The 23,779-nt window shown below is 45.7% G+C and overlaps 1 protein-coding gene across 25 annotated transcripts in view; it reads left to right on the top strand.

Annotated features, from left to right (window-relative positions):
* Window positions 1–23,779, top strand: part of PDE4DIP (phosphodiesterase 4D interacting protein) — a 217,967-nt gene that overhangs the window by 167,087 nt on the left and 27,101 nt on the right. For 18 of the 25 annotated variants that reach the window (XM_032361283.1, XM_032361302.1, XM_032361303.1 and 15 more), the window contains 11 exons: window positions 588–673; window positions 6,004–6,236; window positions 9,427–9,862; window positions 10,730–10,922; window positions 14,724–14,840; window positions 15,438–15,945; window positions 17,511–17,746; window positions 18,769–18,820; window positions 19,933–20,156; window positions 20,770–20,922; window positions 22,860–23,045. In XM_032361283.1, coding sequence (XP_032217174.1) covers window positions 588–673; window positions 6,004–6,236; window positions 9,427–9,862; window positions 10,730–10,922; window positions 14,724–14,840; window positions 15,438–15,945; window positions 17,511–17,746; window positions 18,769–18,820; window positions 19,933–20,156; window positions 20,770–20,922; window positions 22,860–23,045 — 2,424 coding nt within the window. Of the gene's footprint in view, window positions 1–587; window positions 674–948; window positions 1,102–6,003; window positions 6,237–9,426; window positions 9,863–10,729; window positions 10,923–14,723; window positions 14,841–15,437; window positions 15,946–17,510; window positions 17,747–18,768; window positions 18,821–19,932; window positions 20,157–20,769; window positions 20,923–22,859; window positions 23,046–23,779 lie in introns of those variants that run through there. The other 7 variants (XM_032361304.1, XM_032361292.1, XM_032361288.1 and 4 more) reach the window with 3 other exon arrangements.

Raw genomic sequence — 23,779 nt, 5'->3', positions numbered from 1 at the left:
AGGGGGGGATAAAGGAAGGAATTAGGAAACACTAAAACTATTCTGTACCTTGAGTTTTGACTGGTCCTGAGCTTCTGTAGAATACACAGCCCCTAGAGGGGTGTTCCTCAGAGATATGGTCACTCCATCATCCCAGAGATGGAAAAGGATGAGAAAAGCAGGTCTCCCTTGATCAGGGACCCTCTCAGTACTTGATGGTGGGGAAAAAGTTAGTCATGTTGGGCCCATGTTTCAAAAGACAAAGTTGTTACATAGCCAGGCTGACAGGACAGGAAATAGTTCAGGCTTTCTGGAAATTGGTGAGGGGGTAGCCACTCTATCTAACAGCCCACTCTTTAGGTACAGGTCTGTGCAGTCAAAGTCAGTGAATGTTTTAAGGCTTAAGCTTAAATATTAGAAAATATCAGTGATATAAGTCTTTTCTGCAGATTTGGTACAGTGGTTCTGCCTTCAGCCCTGCTGGCCAGGGGTCCATGCATATGGGGAAAGGAAGAAATCAGAGGCAGATGGCAAAAAGTGTAATTTTAGCTGCTGTCTGAAAGCCACCTGTGAAGGAAATCACCTTTCTCTTCTGGACTCACTTCCAGGTGCAGCCGCAGGGGATGATACTGAAGACGCTAGCACTGAGTTCACAGACAGCATCGAGGAGGAAGCTGCACACAGTAGCCAGCAAGTAAGTCCAAGTCAAGTTCTGGGTTCCCAGGGTGGCAGGCTCATAGCCCTTTGGGGTCTGGTAGTCTCCTGCAGCCCATGTAAGCCTAGAGTAAGAAGATATCTTTTTATAAAAACCACTTCCCAGACTTCTTTCCGCCCTCCCTGAGCTTCCCAGCCACGTTGCCAGCCAACCCCGATCCTCACTCCACTTTTCTCTCCAATCCACCTTTTCTCCCCCACTCCTTCTATCTCTTGCTCCTCCTTCCCACCTTTGCCCCTATGTACCACCTATAGCTCTAGCTTCAGAAGGATGTTTACTTACAACAAGACCATGGACAGTTCTGCTCTTGGGTTTTTGTAACTGAAACACACCACCGAAGACAGGAATTCATCGGAGGGCTGCTGGGGGAGGTAGCAGGCCTAAGATCCACTTCAGGAAAGTGCTGAGAACCTCCAAGGGGATCGGAAATGCTTCCAAAGCAGGGATCTGTCTTGGTGAAATCTCGTTACACAAGAGAAGTCTGTTGGATAACCTGACAGACCACCCAGGTTGGGACACATCAGTGACCAGCAGGTGACACTTCAAGAGCAAGCCCCTATCAAACTCAGAACTTGGTACCCAGGGCTGAAATACTGTTCATACCAGCCATCACTGAAGGTACAACCAGCAGTTCGCAAGCTCAAGAGTTGAATGCCTTGGATCTGAGAGATTAAGTCACTGACAGTGATCCCAGTGCACTCACTGTCACTCCTGTGTGTCTCTACCTTGCCCAGTGACACTTAGCAATCACACCTCCTACATGGACTGTGCCTGTGAATCTCTGAGTTATTAAGGAGAAAGTAGATCATTTGTTATCTGTCCTTCTGCAGAAGTAGCTGGGATTTTCCAGGGATAGCTTCCTTGGAGCTATTAGAGAAACTGCTGGGAAAGTGAGGTGCTCTGGGTCTGCCTCTATACCTCCTGTATAAGAAAAAGAGGAGACCAACAAAAAGAACCTACATGAGCATTCCTCAAATCTCACTGGACATGGCATAGTCTTTGGCTCTTGAGGACATGAGTAGTTAGCTGTCTGGGATACCTCATGCCCTCAACACCATTTCTTCCCCTTCTACCAAGATCCCCTTTTTGTTGCTCTAGCCGTACCTGACCCTTACTTCTCCCTTAAATTCTTGCATGAATTCCACTTCTCCTTTTGCTTGAACATCTTCTTCTAACTTCTCCTAACCAATGCTTGTGACTTTAATTATGTACAGTATTGCCTCTCTGGACAGATCCCTCTGCCTCTCACTCCTTAAAGTCCCTGAGGGGCTCTGAGAAGAAGAGAGGGATCTACAAGATAAGCAAATGTCCATTCTAAGATTTAGATTGGGGTATCAGCTGGTCATGTGGTTATTGCTGCTGTGGACAGGATTAGCTCCAGAAAAAGTGAACAAGAGATACAGATGCGAAGACAGCCAGATTCTGATTGACACGATCTTAACTATGAGTAGTCATGTGAGCCCTTCGCTCTAGTTCTCAGTTGTAGGCAAACTGGTTTGTAAAGTTATTCCTTCCTCAAACTTCCTTCCTATAGCCTAGTATGGGGCAAATAACCAGATCACATTTTGAGAAGGCCAGTTCAACCCTGGACTAAACATTTTGCATTAGGGCAAGTGTATTTCCCTTGCAATGGCTGCCCTATTATTTGGCAGAGATACTTATATTGTTAGCCTTTGGATAGGGCTCATGATAGACAAATTTATATACCTGTTGGATGGAGATATCTTGGGTAAGCATAATTTTCTTTCCATCACCTTTCCTTGAAAATCAATGTCTAGTTTTGGGTAGGAGGAACCTTGGTGTATGAAATCATTGTAAATTCACTTCAGCTTTTCTGGAGTTTGAGGGCGTGACTGTCTGGCTGCCAAATAAATAAAGCTTGTTTTGCCATAACTGTTGTGTCCAGATTCTCAAAACTGTGTTTGCTGGTTTCCGGTGAAATAGTCTCTTACAGTTAGGCTCTGAGTTCCTCTTCGCCACATCCTTGGAAGGTAAACTTTATTCAACACCAAGCTACCTTTCTACCTCCGGTATACACAGACTTCCCCTAACAAACACATCCCACATTGTGTTCCTTCCAAGGCAAGAGCTATCTTTTGGCCAAAACAAGTTGCTTCATCCTTATTTTTAGACTCATTCACATCTGGAAGTCTCAGGTCTGGCTATGTTGGTAATTTTCTCCAGGTATCTCCCACAAAATCCCATTCTCAAGCAAATGTAAGGTCTCTAATAAATAACTAGGAAATGCCTGTGAAATGAATCAAGCATTGACTTTCTTCATTTGAATGTGTGCAACAGAAAAAAGTTATCAAGTATCAAATGCAATGAAGGAGAAAAAAATCAGTAGACGTCATGTGAAGAATTTGAAAAAAATCATTAATGCCTTTCACATGTGTGAGAACTGATTTACATTGTGAAACATATGTCATAGGGTAAAAACAAAACAACGTGATTCAAACAGGAGATCAGACTTGCATATGAATTTCTGTAGGGTAAAAGGAAACCCAGCACACACAAAAGAGGTTTAATTATACCATGGAAGCAATAGAACAAATGAATTAGGAACTGGCCAGTGGGGAGGATTCTGTACGAGATATGATTAACAATAGACCTAAAGGATTCATACTAACACCACACATACTGAAAGCCCTGGCGTTTTATTTGGGAAAATTTATAGAAATGTCAACTTTCCATAGATGAGCAAGAAAAACTGATTAAAAAGCTAGATTCGGAGTCATTTTTCATGCATTTACATTTCAATTTTAAAGATAAGTTAACCTAAAGTAAGCTTCCTCTGACACAGAACCCAAATTAGCTGGGAAACAAATCATAGCTCTATTTTCTAATTTTAAAGTGGGAAATTAGACCAGGTGTACCTTCAGGTCCTTTCTGGTATTGACATTCTGTGGTTCTTTTTTATTTTTAAAGAAACTAGGTGTATTTAAATCAGTGAAAGATAACATGCATTCAGAAGGCAGTTTAAAAATAGATAGGTATAGATGGGACACCTGGGTGGCTCAGTCAGTTACTTGGGCATCCAGTCTTGATCTTAGCTGAGGTCTTGATCTCCAGGTCATGAGTTCAGGCCCCATGTTGTGCTCCTCCCTGGGTACGGAGCCCACTTAGAAAAAAAGATATTATTAAAATGAGACTTTTTAAAAAAAGATTTATTTATTTGAGAAAGAGAGCACAAGCAGGGGGTAGGGGGAGAGGGACAATCAGACTCCCTGCTAGGCAGGGAGCCCAACACGGAGCTCGATCCCCGGACCCTGGGATCATGACCTGAGCCGAAGGCAGACACTTGACTGACTGAACCACCCAGAAGCCCCAAAGTGAGTTGTTATTTTTAAAGAGAAAGAACACTTAGGTTTTAGCGAAGAATAAAGTGCCCATATTCAAAGCTGAGGATAGTGTTTATTTATTTATCTTTTAAAGGTTTTATTTATTTATTTGAGAGAGAGAGAGCACAAGCAGGGATAGGGGAAGAGGGGGAAGCAGACTCCTCACTGAGCAGGAAGCCCAATGTGGGAGTCAGTCCCAGGACACTGAGATCAAGACCTGAGGCTGAAGGCAGATGCTTAACTGACTGCGCCCCCCAGGTGCCCTGCCTATGTTTATTTTAGTTAAGTTCGTTGAAAAGGGCTTATATAGAAAGGTAACATCTCATAGTTTAAATGAGGGGTTGAGGTCTTAAATATTCAAAAGTCGTTTTATCCAGTCCCCCTTTATTTTGTCCCAAGTGCTTGGTGGCACATATGGAGATAGACCAACCTAACTGAGCCCGGTAGGAGAACAAGAGAGGCAAAAGTCAGGCTCAGAACCCGAGGAAGGCCTGGCAAATGAGCAGCTGTGTCTATTCATCTTTCTTCATTCTCTTTCTTTGCAACCTCAACGGCTGTGCTACTGGCAAATTCATGCTGTGAACTGACTCCACCCATGTAGCCTAGGTCTTACCAAGCTCCATTATGAGCAGAAGTCTGTGGCTTTGTGCCAGGCCAAGCAGCTCTGTCAGTCATTGTTCCATTTAAGCAGCTCGGGCCCTGTTCTATTCTATATATTTGTGACCTGAATGAAGGTATAAAGCATGTAATTAATTCTACAAATCATGCCCAATAAAGTGGCTACTACTTGATTTATGAAGATGCACATAAAATATTTTGAAGACTTTGATCATTGAGAAATGATTCTGGATAGCCAGAACAAATTTACCAGCGACAAGTACAAGCCACACTGTTAATACAGATAGAAGAAACAGCATGAGCCCAAAATAGCTGTGGCACAGAGGTGGGAAATTGGGAGGTCAACATAGACCTGAAGCTAAGTAGAACCCCAAAGTGCAGTCGCCGAGAGGAGAAAGAAGCAACATAACATTGGGATGTATTAAGATTAATATTGGATGGATGGACAAGAAACCCTTGCACAAAAATACTTAGTCATACATGGTAGTGGGTTGTCATACTCAGGTTTTGGTTTCTATATTTTTACGAGTGTGGGGGAAACTGGAGAGGAACCCAAAATGAACAATAAGAAAGTCTTTAAACAATTCTTTGAGGAAAAGCTACACGATCTGCTTGAGTTGACGCACTGAAGAGTAACTTCAGGAGTATCCACGGAACATAGAAAGGTGTTGGGAAGTTGTTTCCACCTTGTTTTCTCCTCAGGTGCTTAGATTTGTAGAGAGAGTTTGCCTGTCAGCATCAGCGCAAGAGTGATAAGCAAGTGGGCAGGTGGCCTCACTTTAACTTCTCCGTAGTTATGGGGTGTGATTCTCCTGCCAGCAGTGAAATTAAGCTGCTGTTTTACCTGTGGCTGAGTGCCTCCTGTCTCAGTCTTTCTTTTTAGGGCATGAGGTGCAGGCTTGGCCTTAGGCTCTGAGAGCTGGTGTCTCAAGCTGAGATCTCTATAGTCAAGGACTTGGATATTGTGGCGTGAAGGAAGTTTCTTGTCTTGTAAGAAGCCTCTCAGGAGACTTGGTTCCCCAGGGAGAGAAGAAATCAGCATCTACACTCTGGTCCTGTGTAAACCTCAATGAACAATAACATTGGGTTTTTATTTATGATGGGCTTGTGTTTTTTTCTCACCTATATTTGGATGCGGCTCTTCCTCCCCATGGCAGCAGTTCTGAACGCTGGCTGTCTTGTGTCCTCCCCATCCAGACCAGTCTCGAGGGTGCTTATGGCTGAGAAAGTCCTTAGGGAGAGCTCATTTTAGGGCTTTTTTGCTCCCATTAATGGCTGCCTTTGCAATCTGATGTTCCTCTTGGATCATCTCTCATGACCTAACTTCTTTAAATTATGATTTTCTTTCAGCTCATCAAGGTGGCCTTGGAGAAAAGCCTGGCAGCTGTGGAGACCCAAAATGTATGTCTTCCTCCTCCTTCCTCAGCAGGAGGGGACAATAACAGGGGTCTTCAGGAGGAAATGCTCCACCTGAGGGCCGAGATCCACCAACACTTAGAGGAGAAGAGGAGAGCTGAGGGGGAACTGAAAGAGCTAAAGGCTCAAATTGAGGAAGCAGGATTCTCCTCTGTGGCCCACATCAGGTAGGACACCACCCAGAGGAGGAGAGCCTGCCCATCGGGAGGTCCCCATAGGCAAGGGAGTTCAGCTCGCTGCAACGAAGGCATTTGTGCTGCTTTAGGGCTTCCTGATCCACATCCCAAGCTCCGTGCATTATTGGTTCAAATTCTTAAGAGAAAACTCAATATTGGTTAATGGTGATCATTCAGATTATTTAAATCTGGTCTTAATTCCGTGTAATAATGCCCATTATTAGCCATTGAGTCACAAGTGAAAATCTCCCGGTGTATGACAGGTATTGCTCTTTTCCATTGACTGGAACATTTTGAAGAATGTCCTACTACCCATGATGCTTCACTGCTGCGTGTGGAACCAGAAGAATCCCTGAGGGAAGATGATGTATACTGGGGCCCCTTTGCTTCCACTCAGCTCTCTCTTAGCTGCATGAATCCCTAAATCATGGAATAGCACTTTTAGAAATCTCAGCTGTTTTGTTAACTTTACAGAAGTGGTATATAGCTGATTCATTGGTGAGACTGACCACTGTGGGTTTTTTTTTAATATATTATTTATTTATTTAAGAGAGAGACAGAGATAGAGAGAGCGCACAGGTGGGGAGGAGAGGGAAAAGCAGACTCCCCGCTGAGCAGGGAGCCTGACACAGGGTTTGATCCCAGCATCCTGGGATCATGACCTTAGCCTACTGCAGACGCTTAGCTGACTGAGCCACCCAGGTGCTCACTCTGTTTTTCATGGCATTTTTCAGAAGATGCTTGGAGAACAAACTGATAAGGTAGGACTAATCCATTCATTCGTTCATCCCTGAGGGTCATAATCATCATGGGGCCTGTTGTTTAGAGCACAGCAGTGCGGTTGTACAATTTCTAATTCATGCCCTATAGATTCCCTGCCTATTATGTGCCACTTAAACGTCCCCAAGTCATAGAATAATATTAGTGCTGAAGAGGACCTTGGCATCTAGCCTAATCCTTATTTCATAGTCAAGGAAACTCCATTCTACAGTGATCTAGCAGCTTGCTCAAAGTTGCATTTTAGTCCATGGCTAGACCCCTGCCTCTGAATTTTTAATATCTAAGCCTTTTCTTCTATGCTATATACTTTTTAGAACAGTATTGGAAATATTCTCGTGATCATCCTCATGCTGGTTCTTTTACTCTGAATTATGATATTCCTTCCTTTTTTTTAAAGATTTTTATTTATTTATTTGATAGAGATATACAGAGAAAGCGCAAGTAGATAGAGCAGTAGGCAGAGGGGGAGGGACAACAGTCTCTCTGTTGAGCAGAGAGCCCAATGCGGGGCTTGATCTGAGGACCCTGGGATCATGACCTGAGCTGAAGGCAGACGCTTAAGGGACTGAGCCACCCAGACACCTCTTTCTTTCTTTCTTTCTTTCTTTCTTTCTTTCTTTCTTTCTCTCTTTCTTCTTTTTCTTTTCTTTTCTTCTTTCTTTCTTTCTTTCTTTAGAGAGAGTAAGTGTGAGAGTGTATGCACAAGGAGGTGGAGGGTTGGAAGGAGAGGAGAGAGAGAATCTTGAACAGCCTCTATGCCTGGTGCAGAGCCTGATGTGGGGCTCAGTCTCGCAACCCTGAGATCATGACCTGAGCTGAAATCAAGAGTCGGATGCTTAACTGACTGAGTTACTCAAGTGCCCTCATGATATTTCCTTCTACTGAAGTGAAATTCTACTTAAGTGAAAGCATAAGTTGTTAAGTAATCTCTCTGCTCACCGTGGGGCTTGAACTCACAAACTCGAGATCAAGAGTCACATGCTCTCCTGACTGAGCCAACCAGTTCAGGAGTCTAAGAAACTCAATCTAGGGGGAGAGCTAACTGCTAATTCTTCAGGTGTGAATTACTAGTTTCCCATGCCTCTTCTCATCAGCAGTTCTCAATATAGTGTGCTTACGGATCACCTGCAGGACTTAAGTAAAATGTAGATCCATAGGCCTTAGCTCTAAAGTTGTGGGTTTTTGTTTTTGTTGTTGTTTTGTCGTGTTTTTTTACAAGTACCTCATAGAATTCTGATGTTAGTACTTTTCAGGTCTGCAGCTGGTATAGCAGAATAAAATGACTCCTCTGTTGTAGACCCTAAACTGACTAGACCATATATGCAATTCCATTTAAGCATCCAGTAGCTTTACTAGGTATGAGTTATCCTTATTTTATGTAAAAGGAGACTGAAGCTCAAAGAGGTTAAGCAAACTGCCTATTTAAATGAATTGCCTTGTTAAAGCAATGTTATTGTTGTTTTTTTTAACACTTCCATCCAACCCTGGTGAAGGGTTTGGTGTGAAGAAAGGATGGAGTCTAGAATGTCTTGGTGAAAATTAATTTTTTATCCATTTTATGTCTTCTACAAGTATGCATGTTTTATGTGGCAGGCACTGTGGAGGCCCTGAGAATACAGGGTGAATAGGACAGGACGAGTCCCTGACCTCATGAAGATGATCTATTGAAAGAGCCAGACATAAAGCAAATAATTACAGAAGTACATTTGATTGTAGTTCTGACTGGTATTATTTATTTCTTGTTTTCCTAGGTCCCAATTTCTCATCCAGTGGTTGAAAACTGACCAAAGATAATTAATAGAATTGTAGAACCCATAATAAATTTGTCCCAGGAAAGGTCTTTCTTATTCTTTTTTTTTCTTAACACTGTAAGTACCGTTGTTTATTCCAGAGACCAGTGAAAAGGAGAACATGAGGCTGAGTGGGCACCTGGGTAGCTCAGTCGGCTTAACATCTGCTTTTGACTTGGGCCATGATCCCAGGTTCTGGGACCAAGTCCAGCATCGGGCTCCCTGCACAGTGGGGAGCCTGCTTTTCCCTCTTCCTCTCCTTTTGACTCTGCCACTACTTATTACTTATGCTCTCATTCTCTCTCTATCTCAAATAAATAAAATCTTAAAAAAAAAAAAAAAAAGAACATGAGGCTAGATGACCAGGGTAAAGACAACTAGACCATGTGTGTTGAGTCCAAGATTTTTAGGGACTGTGTTGCCACCAAGTAGCTGTGGTAATGCGGGAGTCTCTCCTCCTGAGTCTATCCAATAAGGGTGCCCTTGTCCATCTCTGAGGTGGCCTCCTGCTTTGGGGTGTCTCTGAGTCTCTGCTGGGCTGAGATGGGGGCTACGGAAACTGAGGCCGAGAGAGGAGCCACCCCCTCATGTTGTGTGTGTGTTTCCTGCAGGAACACCATGCTGAGCCTTTGCCTTGAGAATGCAGAGCTGAAAGAGCAGATGGGAGAAGCAATGTCTGACGGATGGGAGATCGAGGAAGACAAGGAGAAGGGCGAGGTGGCAGTGGAAACTGTGGTAGCCAGATGGGGTCTGAATGAGAATAGCCTTCAGGCTGAATTCAGAAAGCTCCAGGGAAAACTGAAGAATGCCCACAACATCATCAGCCTCCTCAAAGAACAGCTCGTGCTGAGCAGCAAGGATGGGAATAGTAAGCTTAGCCCAGAGCTCCTTGCACGCCTGGTCCGGGAGATCGACAGAATGAACACAGAGCTGGTCTGTTCTCCTGAGAAGCCCCAATGCCAGGAAGAGGAGCACGTGAGCATAAGGCCCTGCCCCAGACCCCAGAGTCTTGATCTTGGGGCTGCCCTCGCCGTGGATGGCCACCAAGTAAGTGTGGGTTTAGATGGAAATAGAGACCTGTGGAGAAGGCCTGGAGGTAACAGTTTTTACCTAAAACAGTTCTGCTCCATGGGTCAGAAGGACTGAGGGAAGGGCTTCTTTGCCCCCCAAGCAGTGGTAATAATATTCCTCACACATTCAGCCTTTGGAAAAGCTTTTACAACATTGTCTCACAAACATTACTTGGGTAATTAATTTTTCATAAATAGTGTTTCATTTTCCAGATGGCACACTAGGCATTGGGCAGCAGGCAGAAAGACCTGGTCTCTGCCCGTAAGTCTGCAGTGTGGTGGGGAAAGATGGCATAAAACAGGTCATTTCAATAGGATGCCATATAGGGATGCTTGGGACTTAAGGCAGCCCTGACAATGGTGTGTAATGACACCTCTCCATATCACTGCCATTTTCTTCACAGCCCATCCTAGGTGTCTGTTCATGGGCCACAGGATTGGGCTGTTGGGATCCTCCTAGTGCGAGGGGCTTTGCTGACTATTGAGTAAATGGAGACTAGAGAGGATTCGGGCTGGGGGGAGTGGAGGACAAGGCTGGGACAGGAGCATGAGGATAGATGAAGAGAGGTTTCTACCCCTCCTCTCTTTAACCGCTGAACCAACCTTAACTGAGAGCACCTCAGTAGACTCTAATGGCACTGTACTTTGTGCTGAAAATACAGAGATGAATAAAACATTATCCTAGCTCTGCAGGAGCTTGGAGCTGAAAAGCAAGCCACTACCAAAGGGCTTGAGGAATGCTGGAACAAACCCATGAATATAGTCCATGGGGGGTCAGAAAGGGAAGGGGCCAGGACTGCCCAGGACTGTTACTGCCTGGTCCCTATGCTGGCTCTTTTCACAGCTGGATAACCAGCCCCAGGCCCGAGACCCTGGGACTCCATCAGAATTTAGCCTTCCTGGATCCACCAAGCACCTGCGCTCCCAGCTGGCCCAGTGCAGACAACGCTACCAGGACCTCCAGGAGAAGCTGCTGATATCAGAAGCCACGGTCTTTGCCCAGGCCAACCAGCTGGAGAAATACAGAGTCATGCTTAGTAAGTCTTAGGTTCACCATCACTAAGACAGCTGCCTACGTGCTTTGTAGACTTCCCTTTTCTTCCCCAGCCTCAAAACAAATTTAATCCCAACCAGGGTCCTAGAATTGTAACAATGGTTATTTAACTTCAGTTTTTGCACCTGGCAGAGAAGAATAAAAAACAAAGCAAGTTTGCAGTGAGCATATAGGGAAGAAATGGGCTAACACCTATGTTTGCTGATTTCTGCTATAGTCAGCAAAGTGCTTTACATCTCTCAACATATACTGATAGTTTCTCTCCTCCTCTTGGCACCAAATCACATTCTTCAAAAATATACCATCATCGTTGGTTTAGAATCCATGCTTTCTCCTAGAACTTCCTATGGTGATTGAAATGCATGAGATTTGTCTAGTACAGCTTCAGAATTTTGTTTACTTAATTAATTTAATATGAGGTAGTCACGTGTGGCTAGTAGCTATCTCTTTTTAATTTTAATTTTGATTTTTTAAAATTTTTCATTTTTTAAATTTCTTTTCAGTGTACCAGAATTCGTTGTTTATGTACCACAACCAGTGTTCCATGCAACATGTGCCCTCCATAATACCTACCACCAGGCTCACCCAACTTCCCTCTGCCTGCCCCTTCAAAACCCTCAGATTGTTTTTCAGAGTCCATAGTCTCTTATGGTTTGTCTCCCCCTCCAATTTCCCCCAACTCCCTTCTCCTCTACATCTCCCCATGTCATCCATGTTTTTCTTATGCTCCACAAATAAATGAAACCATATGATAATTGACTCCCTCTGCTTAAACTTATTTCACGCAGCATAATCTCTTCCAGTCCCATCCATGTTGATACAAAAGTTAGGCATTCTTCCTTTCTGATGGAGGTATAATACTCCATAGTGTATATGGACCACATCTTCCTTATCCATTCGTCCATTGAAGGGCATCTTGGTTCTCTCCACAGTTTGGCAACCATGGCCATTGCTGCTATAAACATTGGGGTACAGATGGCCGTTCTTTTCACTACATCTGTATCTTTGGGGTAAATACCCAGTAGTGCAATGGCAGGGTCATAGGGAAGCTCTATTTTTAATTTCTTAAGGAATCTCCACACTGTTTTCCAAAGCGACTCCACTGACTTGTATTCCCACCAACAGTATAAGAGGGTTCCCCTTTCTCCACATCTTCTCCAACACACACTATTTACTGTCGTGTTAATTTTGGCCATTCTAACTGGTATAAGGTGGTATCTCAATGTTGTTTTTAAAAATTAATTAATTAATTAATTAATTTTCAGCATAACAGTATTCATTGTTTTTGCACCACACCCAGTGCTCCATGCAATCCATGCCCTCTCTAATACCCACCACCTGGTACCCCCAACCTCCCACCCCTCGCTGCTTCAAACCCCTCAGATTATTTTTCAGAGTCCATAGTCTCTCATGGTTCACCTCCCCTTCCAATTTCCCCCAACTCCCTTCTCCTCTCTAACTCCCCTTGTCCTCCATGCTATTTCTTATGCTCCACAAATAAATGATACCATATGATAATTGACTCTCTCTGCTTGACTTATTTCACTCAGCATCATCTCTTCCAGCCCCGTCCATGTTGCTACAAAAGTTGGGTATTCATCCTTTCTGATGGAGGCATAATACTCCATAGTGTATATGGACCACATCTTCCTTATCCATTCGTCTGCTGAAGGGCATCTTGGTTCTTTCCACAGTTTGGAAACCGTGGCCATTGCTTCTATAAACATTGGGGGTACAGATGGCCCTTCTTTTCACTACATCTGTATCTTTGGGGTAAATGCCCAGTAGTGCAATGGCAGGGTCATAGGGAAGCTCTATTTTTAATTTCTTGAGGAATCTCCACACTGTTCTCCAAAGAGGCTGCACCAACTTGCATTCCCACCAACAGTGGAAGAGGGTTCCCCTTTCTCCACATCCCCTCCAACACATGTTGTTTCCTGTCTTGCTAATTTTGGCCATTCTAACTGGTGTAAGGTGATACCTCAATGTGGTTTTAATTTGAATCTCCCTGATGGCTAGTGATGATGAACATTTTTTCATGTGTCTCTTAGCCATTTGTATGTCTTCATTGGAGAAGTGTCTGTTCATGTCTTCTGCCCATTTTTTGACATAATTATCTGTTTTGTGTGTATTGAGTTTGAGAAGTTCTTTATAGATCTTGGATATCAGCCTTTTGTCTGTACTGTTATTTGTGAATATATTCTCCCATCCCATGGGTTGCCTTTTTGTTTTGTTGACTGTTACCTTTGCTGTGCAGAAGATTTTGATCTTGAGGAAGTCCCAAAAATTCATTTTCATTTTTATTTCCTTTGCCTTTGGAGACATATCTTGAAAGAAGTCGCTGTGGCCGATATCGAAGAGGTTACTGCCTAGGTTCTCCTCTATGATTCTGATGGATTGCTGCCTCATGTTGAGGTCTTTCATCCATTTTGAGTTTATCTTTGTGTATGGTGTAAGAGAATGGTCGAGTTTCAGTCTTCTACATATAGCTGCCCAATTTTCCCAGCACCATTTATTGAAGAGACTGTCTTTTTTCCACTGCATATTTTTTCCTGCTTTGTTGAAGATTATCTGACCATAGAGTTGAGGGTCCATATCTGGGCTCTCTCCTCTGTTCCACTGGTCTATGTGCCAGTACCATGCTGTCTTGGTGATCACAGCTTTGTAGGAAAGCTTGAAATCAGGCAATGTGATGCCTTCAGTTTGTTTTTCTTTTTCAACATTTCCTTAGCAATTTGGCGTCTCTTCTGGTTCCATACAAATTTTAGGATTGTTTGCTCCAGCTCTTTGAAAAATGCCCGTGAAATTTTAATTGGAATGGCATTAAAAGTATAGATTTCTCTAGGCAGTATGGACATTTTTGCAATGTTTATTTTTCTGATCTATGAGCAGGGAATGTCTTCCATCTTTTTGTGTCTTCTTTGATTCTTTTCGTGAGTGTTCTGTAGTTCCTCGAGTACAGATCCTTTACCTCTTTGGTTAGATTTATTCCCAGGTATCTTATGGTTCTTGGTGCTATAGTAAATGGAATTGATTCTTTAATTTCCCTTTCTGTATTTTCATTGATAGTGTATAAGAAAGCAACTGATTTTTGTACATTGACATTGTATCCTGTCATATGACTGAATTGCTGTATGAGTTCTAGTAGTTTGGGGGTGGAGTCTTTTGGGTTTTCCATATAAAGTATCATGTCATCTGCAAGGAGAGAGAGTTTGACTTCTTCCTTGCCAATTGAATACCTTTTATTTCTCTTTGTTGTCTGATTGCTGTTGCTAGGACTTCTAATACTATGTTGAACAAGAGAGGTGAGAGTGGGCATCCTTGTCGTGTTCCTGATCTCAACGGGAAGGCTGTGAGCCCCATTGAGGATGATATTTGCTGTGGGCTACTAGCTATCTTATAGAACTGTATAGATCTTGATGTTTTAGGACTCTAAATTAGTTCAGCCCCATTTACATATTTACTGAGCCTCTGTGGATAAAGCACTTGCTAGTTTCCTGGGGGCTTCTAGGGTTGTTAATATATATAATATATATAATACCCAACATAAAGATATCTGGTCCCCACAAAGCCTCAGTTGTTGTAGGTGAGATCACCAGTGGCACACAGAAGCTCATCCTGGTGGAAGGAAGTCCTGCCTGGAGTGAGTGGTCTCTTCTCCCACTTGCCACTTTGGCTGTAAACTCCCTGCCCCTTGAGGGCTAGGGCATGTGCCCCTGAGGTTGAGGGAGTACGTGGGACATTCTAAGAGCCTCTGTGACACCCTCTGTCTCTTCCTGAACAGGTGAATCCTTGGTGAAGCAGGACAGCAAGCAGGTGCAGGTGGACCTCCAGGATCTGGGCTATGAGACCTGCGGCCGAAGTGAAAATGAAGCTGAGCGTGAGGAGAGCACCAGTCCTGGTAGGAACACAAGGGCAGGGCTCACCTGGCCTTCCTGGAGTCAGCCTTCCCATCCGGTAGCTGCTGGCCAGTCCCACACCTAATGAGGAGTAGGGCCGAGGGGACCCAGGACCAGTGAGGCATAGGAAGTTTGGCAGAGAACTCTGGACCAACACGAGGCTGAGTGTGAGTGGGAATGTCTCTAATTAGTTTATAACATACTGCTGTTGATTAAAAGAAGGAAAATTTTGTCCAACTGGTGATCATCTAAGGCTTACTTTTTAATGAAGAGACCAGATGAGCTTGTGGAGACATGTAAACCCTAAGCTAAAAAATCTGTTTTTCTATCCTAGAAGGACTTTGTAGGTATACCCACCAAACTGAAATTGAGAATAGAAAAAACACTCAGGGCAGTGGGAGGTGACTGTACCTGGTTCCTGACCTGCAGGGCTGTTGAGTGGGTGGAAATACCATGTCTGAATGCTGGTTAAAGCATGGCTGAATAAAGTACTGCCTCAACTTTCACTTTAGTGATTCCTATCCCCGGCACCAGACCTGTCTCCAAGCCTCAGCAGCACGTGTAGTTTTATTCAGGAAGATGTCTTTGTCTTTTCTCAGAGTGTGAGGAACACAACAGCCTCAGGGAAAGAGCCCTGGAGGGGCGCCTGGGCTCCTCAGCGGCTAGCCCCCCAGGGAAGAAGCCCTTGGAGAGCTCTCGAGGGAAGCAGGAGGAGTTCCGTGCATATGGAAAGTCGGAAGACATCTCTCTCCTGCAGAAGGACATCAGAGACCTGAAGGCCCAGCTGCAGAATGCCAACAAGATCATCCAGAACCTCAAGAGCCGGGTCCGGTCTCTCTCGGTTACAAGTGATTATTCATCTAGTCTGGAGAGACCGCGAAAGCTGAAGGCCGTTGACACCCTCGAGGGATCTTCACCTCACAGTGTCACTGATGAGGATGAGGGGTGGCTGTCTGATGGCACTGGGGCTTTCTACCCCCCGGGGCTTCAGGCTAAAAAGGATCTGGAGAGTCTGATCCAGAGAGTATCCCAGCTAGAGGCCCAGCTCCCAAAAACTGGAGTGGAAGGGAAGCTGGCAGAGGAACTGAGATCAGCCTCCTGGCCTGGGTAAGGGGGACAATCTTTGGACCCTGATAGGATTGAAAATGTCTAAGTTTGTGTTGGAGGTGGGCTAGCCCAGGCAGTAGAAGAGAGAACCCAATAAGGCGATCAGAAGAGTGCCTATTTCAATGCTAGGCCTAGATCCAAAGAAAGGTCAGTAGGCCTTGCTTGGGAGACACCAGGTCTCTGGGATTTCCTCTCAGGAATCTATTAGTAAAGTGATTGGATATGTGGTGTAGTAGGAAGACTGGAGTCTGAATCCTAGCTCTGGCACTTTCTAGCTGTTAAACTTACTTAGAATTTCTGGGCTCTTTCCTCACCTATTAAATGAGGAGACTGAGAGAACCTATCTCAACAGGTGGTTACTGGGTTTAAATGAATTAGTACAAGTGATCAAAATTGCCTAACATACATTAAGCTCTCAGTATGACTTTGTGTTGGAATATAATACTTTGTGTTGGAAGACACTGGGTATCTGTCCTTGTTATGTGCACTGAGTATCAAACCATGCAAAAGCTTAGTGGCCTCAAACAATAATTTATGTGGATTTACAGGGCTCACTCAGCATGATGGCTGTTGCTTGGGGGTCCCTTCCGGGGCAGCCATCCGATGGCTTCACGTGTCTGGTGATATGATGCTCCTTGCCTTCTCTCTTTCCCCCCTTGGCTTCTTGTCTTCCAGGGTCTTTCTTCTTGGGGTATGCCTCTCAAGTGGTCTTAGGTTGTTCCACTTCTGCATGGCAGCTGGCTTCCAACAGAGCGGAAGTAGAAGTTGCCAGGACAGTTCAGAGCAACTCCTAGACTTAACACAGTGTCACTTCCCTTATTACCTCAGTCACAGTGCTCACAGAGCTTTCCCAGATTTAAGGAGGTGGAGAACAGCTTCTACCTGCCAATGAGAGAAGGAGCAAAGGCACATTGGCAAAACAACATGTGGAACAGGAATGTAATGGCCCTCTTGGCAAAACAGTCTGCCATAATAGAGATGATCTTCCAAATAGAAGGCATGAAAGATCTTATCTAGACTTAGAATTAAGTGATTCCTTTTTTCCCTCCAAGTTTATGTATTTATTTATTTTACATAATGTCTCCACCCAACGTGGGGCTTGAACTCCCGACCCTGTCATCAAGTGTTGTGAGCTCTTCTTACTGAGCCAGCCAGCCAGGTGTCCCAGGATTAAGTGATTCTAGTCACTGAACTTATTTTTATTTATTATGTCTATTGAATATCTACTCAATAAATACATTTAGTGTTTCTTGAGTATCAGCTGTGAATCTACACTCTACTAGTTCCATGAGGAATGTAAAATTGGGCACCATATTTACCTCCACAGGACCTACGATTCTCCTGGACATAAGGCTAAGATGCACAAAACATTGTAAGAACCACTAAATTGCTAAACTGACATCATGTATCAGAGGGGGATTTACTCTTATATACTTTAGTTTCTGTGCCAGAATCGAGCCTGGGGAGCTCCTTTGAAATGTTCTCACGGAAATCTCTACTGAAGGCCCGTAATTTCACTTTCACTCCTTTTCATTCTTACTTTTTCCTCTTCTCTCGTGTATTAGGAAATATGATTCCCTGATTCAGGATCAGGCCCGAGAGCTGTCGTACCTACGCCAGAAGATACGAGAAGGGAGAGGCATCTGTTACCTTCTCACCCAGCATGCGAAAGATACAGTAAAATCTTTTGAGGACCTTCTTAGGAGCAATGACATTGACTACTACCTGGGGCAGAGCTTCCGAGAGCAACTTGCCCAGGGAAGCCAGCTGACAGAGAGGCTTACCAGCAAACTCAGCACCAGTAAGTTGGCCACAGGGCTTTGACACACACTCGGTCACTCCCATAACCCGAGCCCCAGGTGGCCACCACACCTCCACCACAGTCTTTTAACCCAGGTCCTGTTCCATTTCATTTCCTGGGGCCATTATGGGGTCAGGACTGGTTGGTGGGGAACACTGAGGAGAAACATAGGATTCGGAGGTCATGATTGCAATGGCAGAAACTGGAGCACTCATGGCAAGTGACTTTTAGGGAAGCAGGCTGTGTCCATCCAGTGCTAAGGGGGAGAAAGGGAGAAGAGATCGGAGGATGTCATCATAGTGAAAAGAACCTGACCTGAGAATTGCAAGACCCCAGTGGTAGCCTGAATGCCGCCATTAATTTGCTTTGGGCAATAGTTTAGCCTTTCACTGTCTCTTTGTTTATCACATGGTGTCATACAATAAATATAATTCCAGTATAGTTAAAGCATCCTGCCCTTTGGACATAGTTTGGGCACTGAATGTCGTAGTGCAACGCTAGGAATATGGGTTATTATTGAGTTCTTTACTTAGAAGACATTTCCTGAGAGTACCAAGAGATAGTGGGATCAGTCTTGGGGGCCAACCATCCCACACACTGGTGGCAGGTGCAGAGGTGGGACAGGATGGTTTGTCATCTCTTAGAGCAAGAGTGGGCTCTCCATGAATGCTGTGATGGGACACAGAGCATGCATCTGGGAGTGAGTCTGTGACAGGCTTGGAAGGTGGAATATTCCAGAGAGAAGCTGAGCAAGTGTGCTTCAAACTTCTTTGCATTAATTTAGGATAGAGGAAGTCCTGAGGCTGATCACGAGGTCAGGGGAGATCTGCCTGGTGAGTTCAAGAGAGCCCACAGGTCTCCCCTCTGAGGCTACAATCTGCAACCTTTCCAAGTAATTCTCCTACATGTCTTGGACATACACAGAGGAATCACCATTCTGTACCCACAGATGCTTGCATTTATAATGTAGGAAGTGGAATCTATTTAATTTCTTACCATGTTTTTCTAAATTTGGCTTACAGAGGATCATAAAAGTGAGAAAGATCAAGCTGGACTTGAACCGCTGGCCCTCAGGTAACTTGAAATAGGATCTGATAAAGGAATCAGGAACAAGGCCCAAGGGGTCCAGGGTGACTGTAACTTTACAAATTGGGGCAGAGAAATGCTGATAATAACATGTTCATTTATTCATGAGACACTTTAGCCTCTCTTTTGCTATAATTCTGTTGATTTCTATTGTGTAATTATGCTCCAGGCTTGGTAACCTAGACTCAGTCTGATCCGACAGTAAACTAACCAGGTTCCAGGGGTCCTTGGCACCCCCAAGGCTCTCCTCTGCTTTCTTCCTGGGTGTTTAAAGATGAAGCTGTGCTGCTGAGTTGGCTCACCCTAAGCTACGTTGGCAGCTCATTTGGTAGTTGTCCATTTCCCCCGGGGGAAAAAAAGAATTGAAGAACCATAATGTAGTTCCTCCGGGGTGGAGAGGTGAGGGAAAGGCCTGGGTGTTGCAGACTCCTGGGAGGCTATGGTCTTTCATGAACCAGTTTTCAGTGAGTCACTGCAGAGAATCTTACCATGTACAGTAAAATATGGGCTCAAAATCCGTAGCTGTAGCCTCTAGTCTAAGCCCCTCTCTGTCAGAAGCCTGCTTTAGACCACGTGGTGCTGCTCCAAGTCCCTGCGGTGAAGAGCAAAGCATTTTGGTTTTGTTTTCATTGCTAATCCATCCCAGACACATATCTGGGCTATAGCTCAATCATCCACATGATTCCACGCATCCTGCTCTTGGTTGTCAAGGGCGATGCCAGACTGCTGTGTGTTTGTCACCGCTTACCTTCCATTACTGTACTTACCTTCTTGGAGACTGGTAACCAGCAGTTCTTGGGGCCGCACTTGGAGCAGCTGTGCCTTACAGGGATGGCTGAGTCTCTGCTAGTTCCCAGCGTCTCCCGTGGCCAGTGCCCTGGATAGTGATTGCCCCTCTTTCTCCCACTGCACCCCACCTACTCTCCGCCCCTAATCAGTGATAGGTTATCTTGATGGTTCCCTAATCAGTGATAGGTTATCTTGATGGTTCTTCACAGGAAAGGTTCCCTTGACTTAGGTGGCTTTTCCCGTGTGCCTTGGTCAGGACAAGTTGGGCCAGTGCCCTTGGCTTCACCTATTGTCTCCTTCTACCCCACTAGGCTCAGCAGAGAGCTGCAGGAGAAGGAGAAAGTGATTGAGGTCCTGCAAGCCAAGCTGGACGCCCGGTCCCTCACGCCCTCCAGCAGCCACGACTTGTCGGACTCCCAGCGCTCTCCCAGCAGATCCTCCTTCCTGTCCGATGAGCTGGAAGCCAGCTCTGACATGGATGTAGCCAGCGAGTACACACACTACGAAGAGAAGAAGGCTCTGCGTGGTCACTCAGGTAACCTCCTGTTTCTCTAGCCAGGCCTTGCAGATCCTCCCTGGTGTGTGTCAGGCTGAATGTGGCCCTGGGACGAAGCCCCAAGTACAGGCCCCAGTGCCTCAGGATCTTTGCTCTGCTCCTGACTCCAGGGGTTGTTTCAAGGTCTCCACTGGATTTGCAAGCTGGTAGACCCAAGGGGAAGCACAGTGGGAAGAGCGAGAACATCCAGGCAGGCTCTTCCCCATTGTCTCATGAGCACAGACCGTCTGTCTGACTTCCTTCTTCAAATGGGACATCATCTCCCTCCTGCAGAGGTCTTGCTCACTGCATGTCCTGAACTAGTGTCCCCTGGGTATCTGTCAGCAGTCACGGATGCTGTCGCTCCCACCTGGTACATTTGGAAATGCCATTTTCATGGTTTCTGGGTCTGGGCCCCACTCTCACCCCTAAGGTGGCTTGCCTCCCTCAAGAAGCTATCTGCAAGCAAGGAAATGAACACGGCTCACAGTGTTTGTGCTTGGTGCTTTCCCAGAAAGCCAGGCCCTGCCCTGGTACCCCTGGCTCAATAGAAGGCCAGATTCCAGTTCTTTGTCGACCACCAAACATTTTCTTTCATTCATGGGTTTTGTAGATTCCATCCATCATTCGAGTCATTCTGCTGTACTGTCTTCTAAGCCATCAGCAACCAGTGCACCTCGGGGGGTTAAGGCCGAACCCAGCAGCAACCCCATCAGCTTGCCAGCTCCCCAGAAACCCCCCCAGGAGGCCAGCCAGGCCCATCCAGGTATGCGACAGCCAACACAGCGGGAGCTGTCTCCTCTCCCTCAGCAGCCTGTTTGACTTTTCTTCAGGGACGAATATTTCCACTGTCAGAGGCTTCTAGGCATCAGATCCTAGATGAAATCAAGAGGCCTTCCTAGTCCACCAATTGTGTCTGCATTTTCTTGGTTCTAAATATTTTAGGCAAATCAGAGATCTGCAGTAGACTTTGATCAGAATACCAATTTTGACCAGTAGTCAGCGAATCCTTTTAAAGTAAACATTTTCATTTCTTTCTTTCATTTCACTCTGGGGAGCAAAGAGGCAAAAGAGGTCTCTCCCATGATTATAGTCACCACAGAACAAAAAGAAAGTCACTTCATGGCTAGCCTGGAAGCATTACCCATTTATCTTCAGGGCAAGCCTCTGCAATAACTCGGGATGCTTCAGGATCCTACAAGATTCTGTTCACATTACATGGCCATTCATTCATGGATTTATGAACAGCTGGGCAGCTCCTGATATGCACGTAGTGCCTGTCCTGCAGCCAGTTGGAGGGGTATATTTCATTTAGCTGCCCCAAGCTAATTGCCAGGAGTGTGCTGTTCAGTTAGAGCCCCACACCAGCGATGGCAAGAAGGCAAGCCTTGTCCCTGCCTCCTACCCCTTGCCACAACCAGCTGGCTGCCTTCGGTGTGGTTTGTCATAAGGTGCCCGCAGAAGGCACAGTGCTGTCCTTCTGTGGCTCCCATTTTTCCTGAGAGCCCATCAGCCAAAATCTTAAGAAGGGGATGTTTCTGACCCTTTCTGAGCTGGGGCTCGAAGTTTCTGGGCCAGAGTAGGCAGCAGCTGGCCCAGGGAGTCATGGGGAAAACCTGTTTGCCTAGTGTTATAGACATCTGTGCAAATGCTCTGGGGTCAAACAGAGCAGAAGGCCAGGGGTTTTAAAATCAGAATGCCTACATGAAGGATGCCTGACCTGTGTTACTGGGCAATGTGGGGGTCCTCACAGTTTTTCTCTGACAGTGTATCAGCATCCTGGGGCGAGGGATGTGATTAGAATGTACTCATTGTTTTCCACGGCAGGCATTCTCCACAGACCAGTCTTGGTTTCTGCTCCCTCCACAGGCTTCCTGCCATATAACTGTTTTTAGGAAAGAGAAGATAGATTCAGACATCAGAATGTCCCAGGGTCCCTAAAGACTTGTCCATAGATGGGCTACATCATGGTCATCTGTGGAGATCTAATTTAAATGCAAGTTTCTAAGCCCTCCTCCCAAAGTTTATGACTTAGAACAGAGCCTGAAGCAACTGCACGCCTTAAGAATTTTTCCTAAGTGATTTGGATGCCCGGACCGACATGCAAGCTCTTGTGTCTGAGTCACTTTACCAAGACCTTGATTTTTCTTTTGGTGAATGAATGCGTTGATTTGAGATTCTCAGGTTTGTGTCCATGAGACTTGAATGACACACATGAGGAATGCACATTTCCCCACAGTCCTAGCCCGCTTCTGCCCTCCTCAGGGTGAGCCCTCATACTCTCAGAGGAGTTCCAGGTGTAGGGAGTCTTGTCACAGGGGCAAGGACCCACTCACACCCAGGGGTGATTGGGAACATTAACGTGCGGATGTCCTGATCCCTCCATGCCTGGGACAGCTGGGAGTGGCTCTCATAGCTGCCTGGGATACAGCTATGCCACCTTGCCTGCTTTAGCCGGCTGTTTCCAAGATGAGCATAGAGTATGTATGCCGTAAGTCCCCGGCGAGGAAGAAGGAGGAGGGGTCCACTAAGCCCGGCTTTTGGGTGGCAACCCTGGCCCTTCGCCTTGTTGGCTGTCACCATGCTGAATGATAGCCTCCCCCCAAGGAGACATCAGGGCAAGACATAGTTTCATTTTCATCTTTTCCCCATTCCTTTCTTTCTAATGACGTGTCTACTTTCTTCCCAACTCTGTGTTTCTAGGCCTTCACTTTCCCTCCATACCCACGCTGGTTAGCCTTCCCCAGGCACCATTGCCCTCAGCAGCACCCAGCTTCCTGCCTTTCAGCCCCACTGGCCCTCCCCTCCTTGGCTGCTGTGAGACCCCCGTGGTCTCCTTGGCAGAGGCTCAGCAGGAGCTGCAGATGCTGCAGAAACAACTGGGAGAAAGTGAGCACTTCCTGTGGCCTTCATGTGCTTGGGCCAGGCTGCCCCACCCCATGTGGCCCTGCATGGCTTTGGCTTGGTGGCGGAGTTTTGAAAAACGACCTAGGGTGTGCACGTTGCCAGCAGGGGACTGGCGGATGGCCCTGCTTGCTTTTTTTGGGAAATACCTTTACTGTTGTTTTTCTGGTGTGTGTGTGTATGTGTGTGTGTGTGTGTGTGTTTGTGTGTGTGTGTGTGTCTCATCGTTGCGTCAGGCCCTAGACCTGCTCCTGTCCCACTGCTGCTGCCAGTGTGGGGTACCACCAAGTCTGCTGAAAGCCTGACACAGCGGTGATGTGTTGGCAGGCAGGGCATGGGTGAGAGCTTTTGTGCCTTACCTATATAGGCGAGACAAAGTGGCCATTTCCAGGGAGTCCTTTCCATGCCTACGATAGTCTCCCGCTGTGAAACACACTCTTCATCAAGTTCAGCTCCTGACATCATTAGGTTGAGGGTGTGAAGGGTAGTAGCAGTAGAGGGATTCAGAAGAGATGACAAAGTCCCCCTTCCTAGGGCACAGGGTTCATTTCTACCCTGAGACAGGTTACAGGTTGGCGGCTCAGACCGGAAGCACAGGCTGTGATACCTGATTGTAAATTCTGTCCTCTGACTCCCAGAGATCCTTGATCGTATTGATCGTAACCGTTATAGGCTCTGTATGGTCATCTTTTTGGAAAGGCTTCAATATATGTCTGGGC

The sequence above is a fragment of the Mustela erminea genome, chromosome 10, assembly GCF_009829155.1.
Source record: "Mustela erminea isolate mMusErm1 chromosome 10, mMusErm1.Pri, whole genome shotgun sequence".
Lineage (NCBI taxonomy): Eukaryota > Metazoa > Chordata > Mammalia > Carnivora > Mustelidae > Mustela > Mustela erminea.
This window is presented reverse-complemented; position numbering and strand designations above follow the sequence as displayed.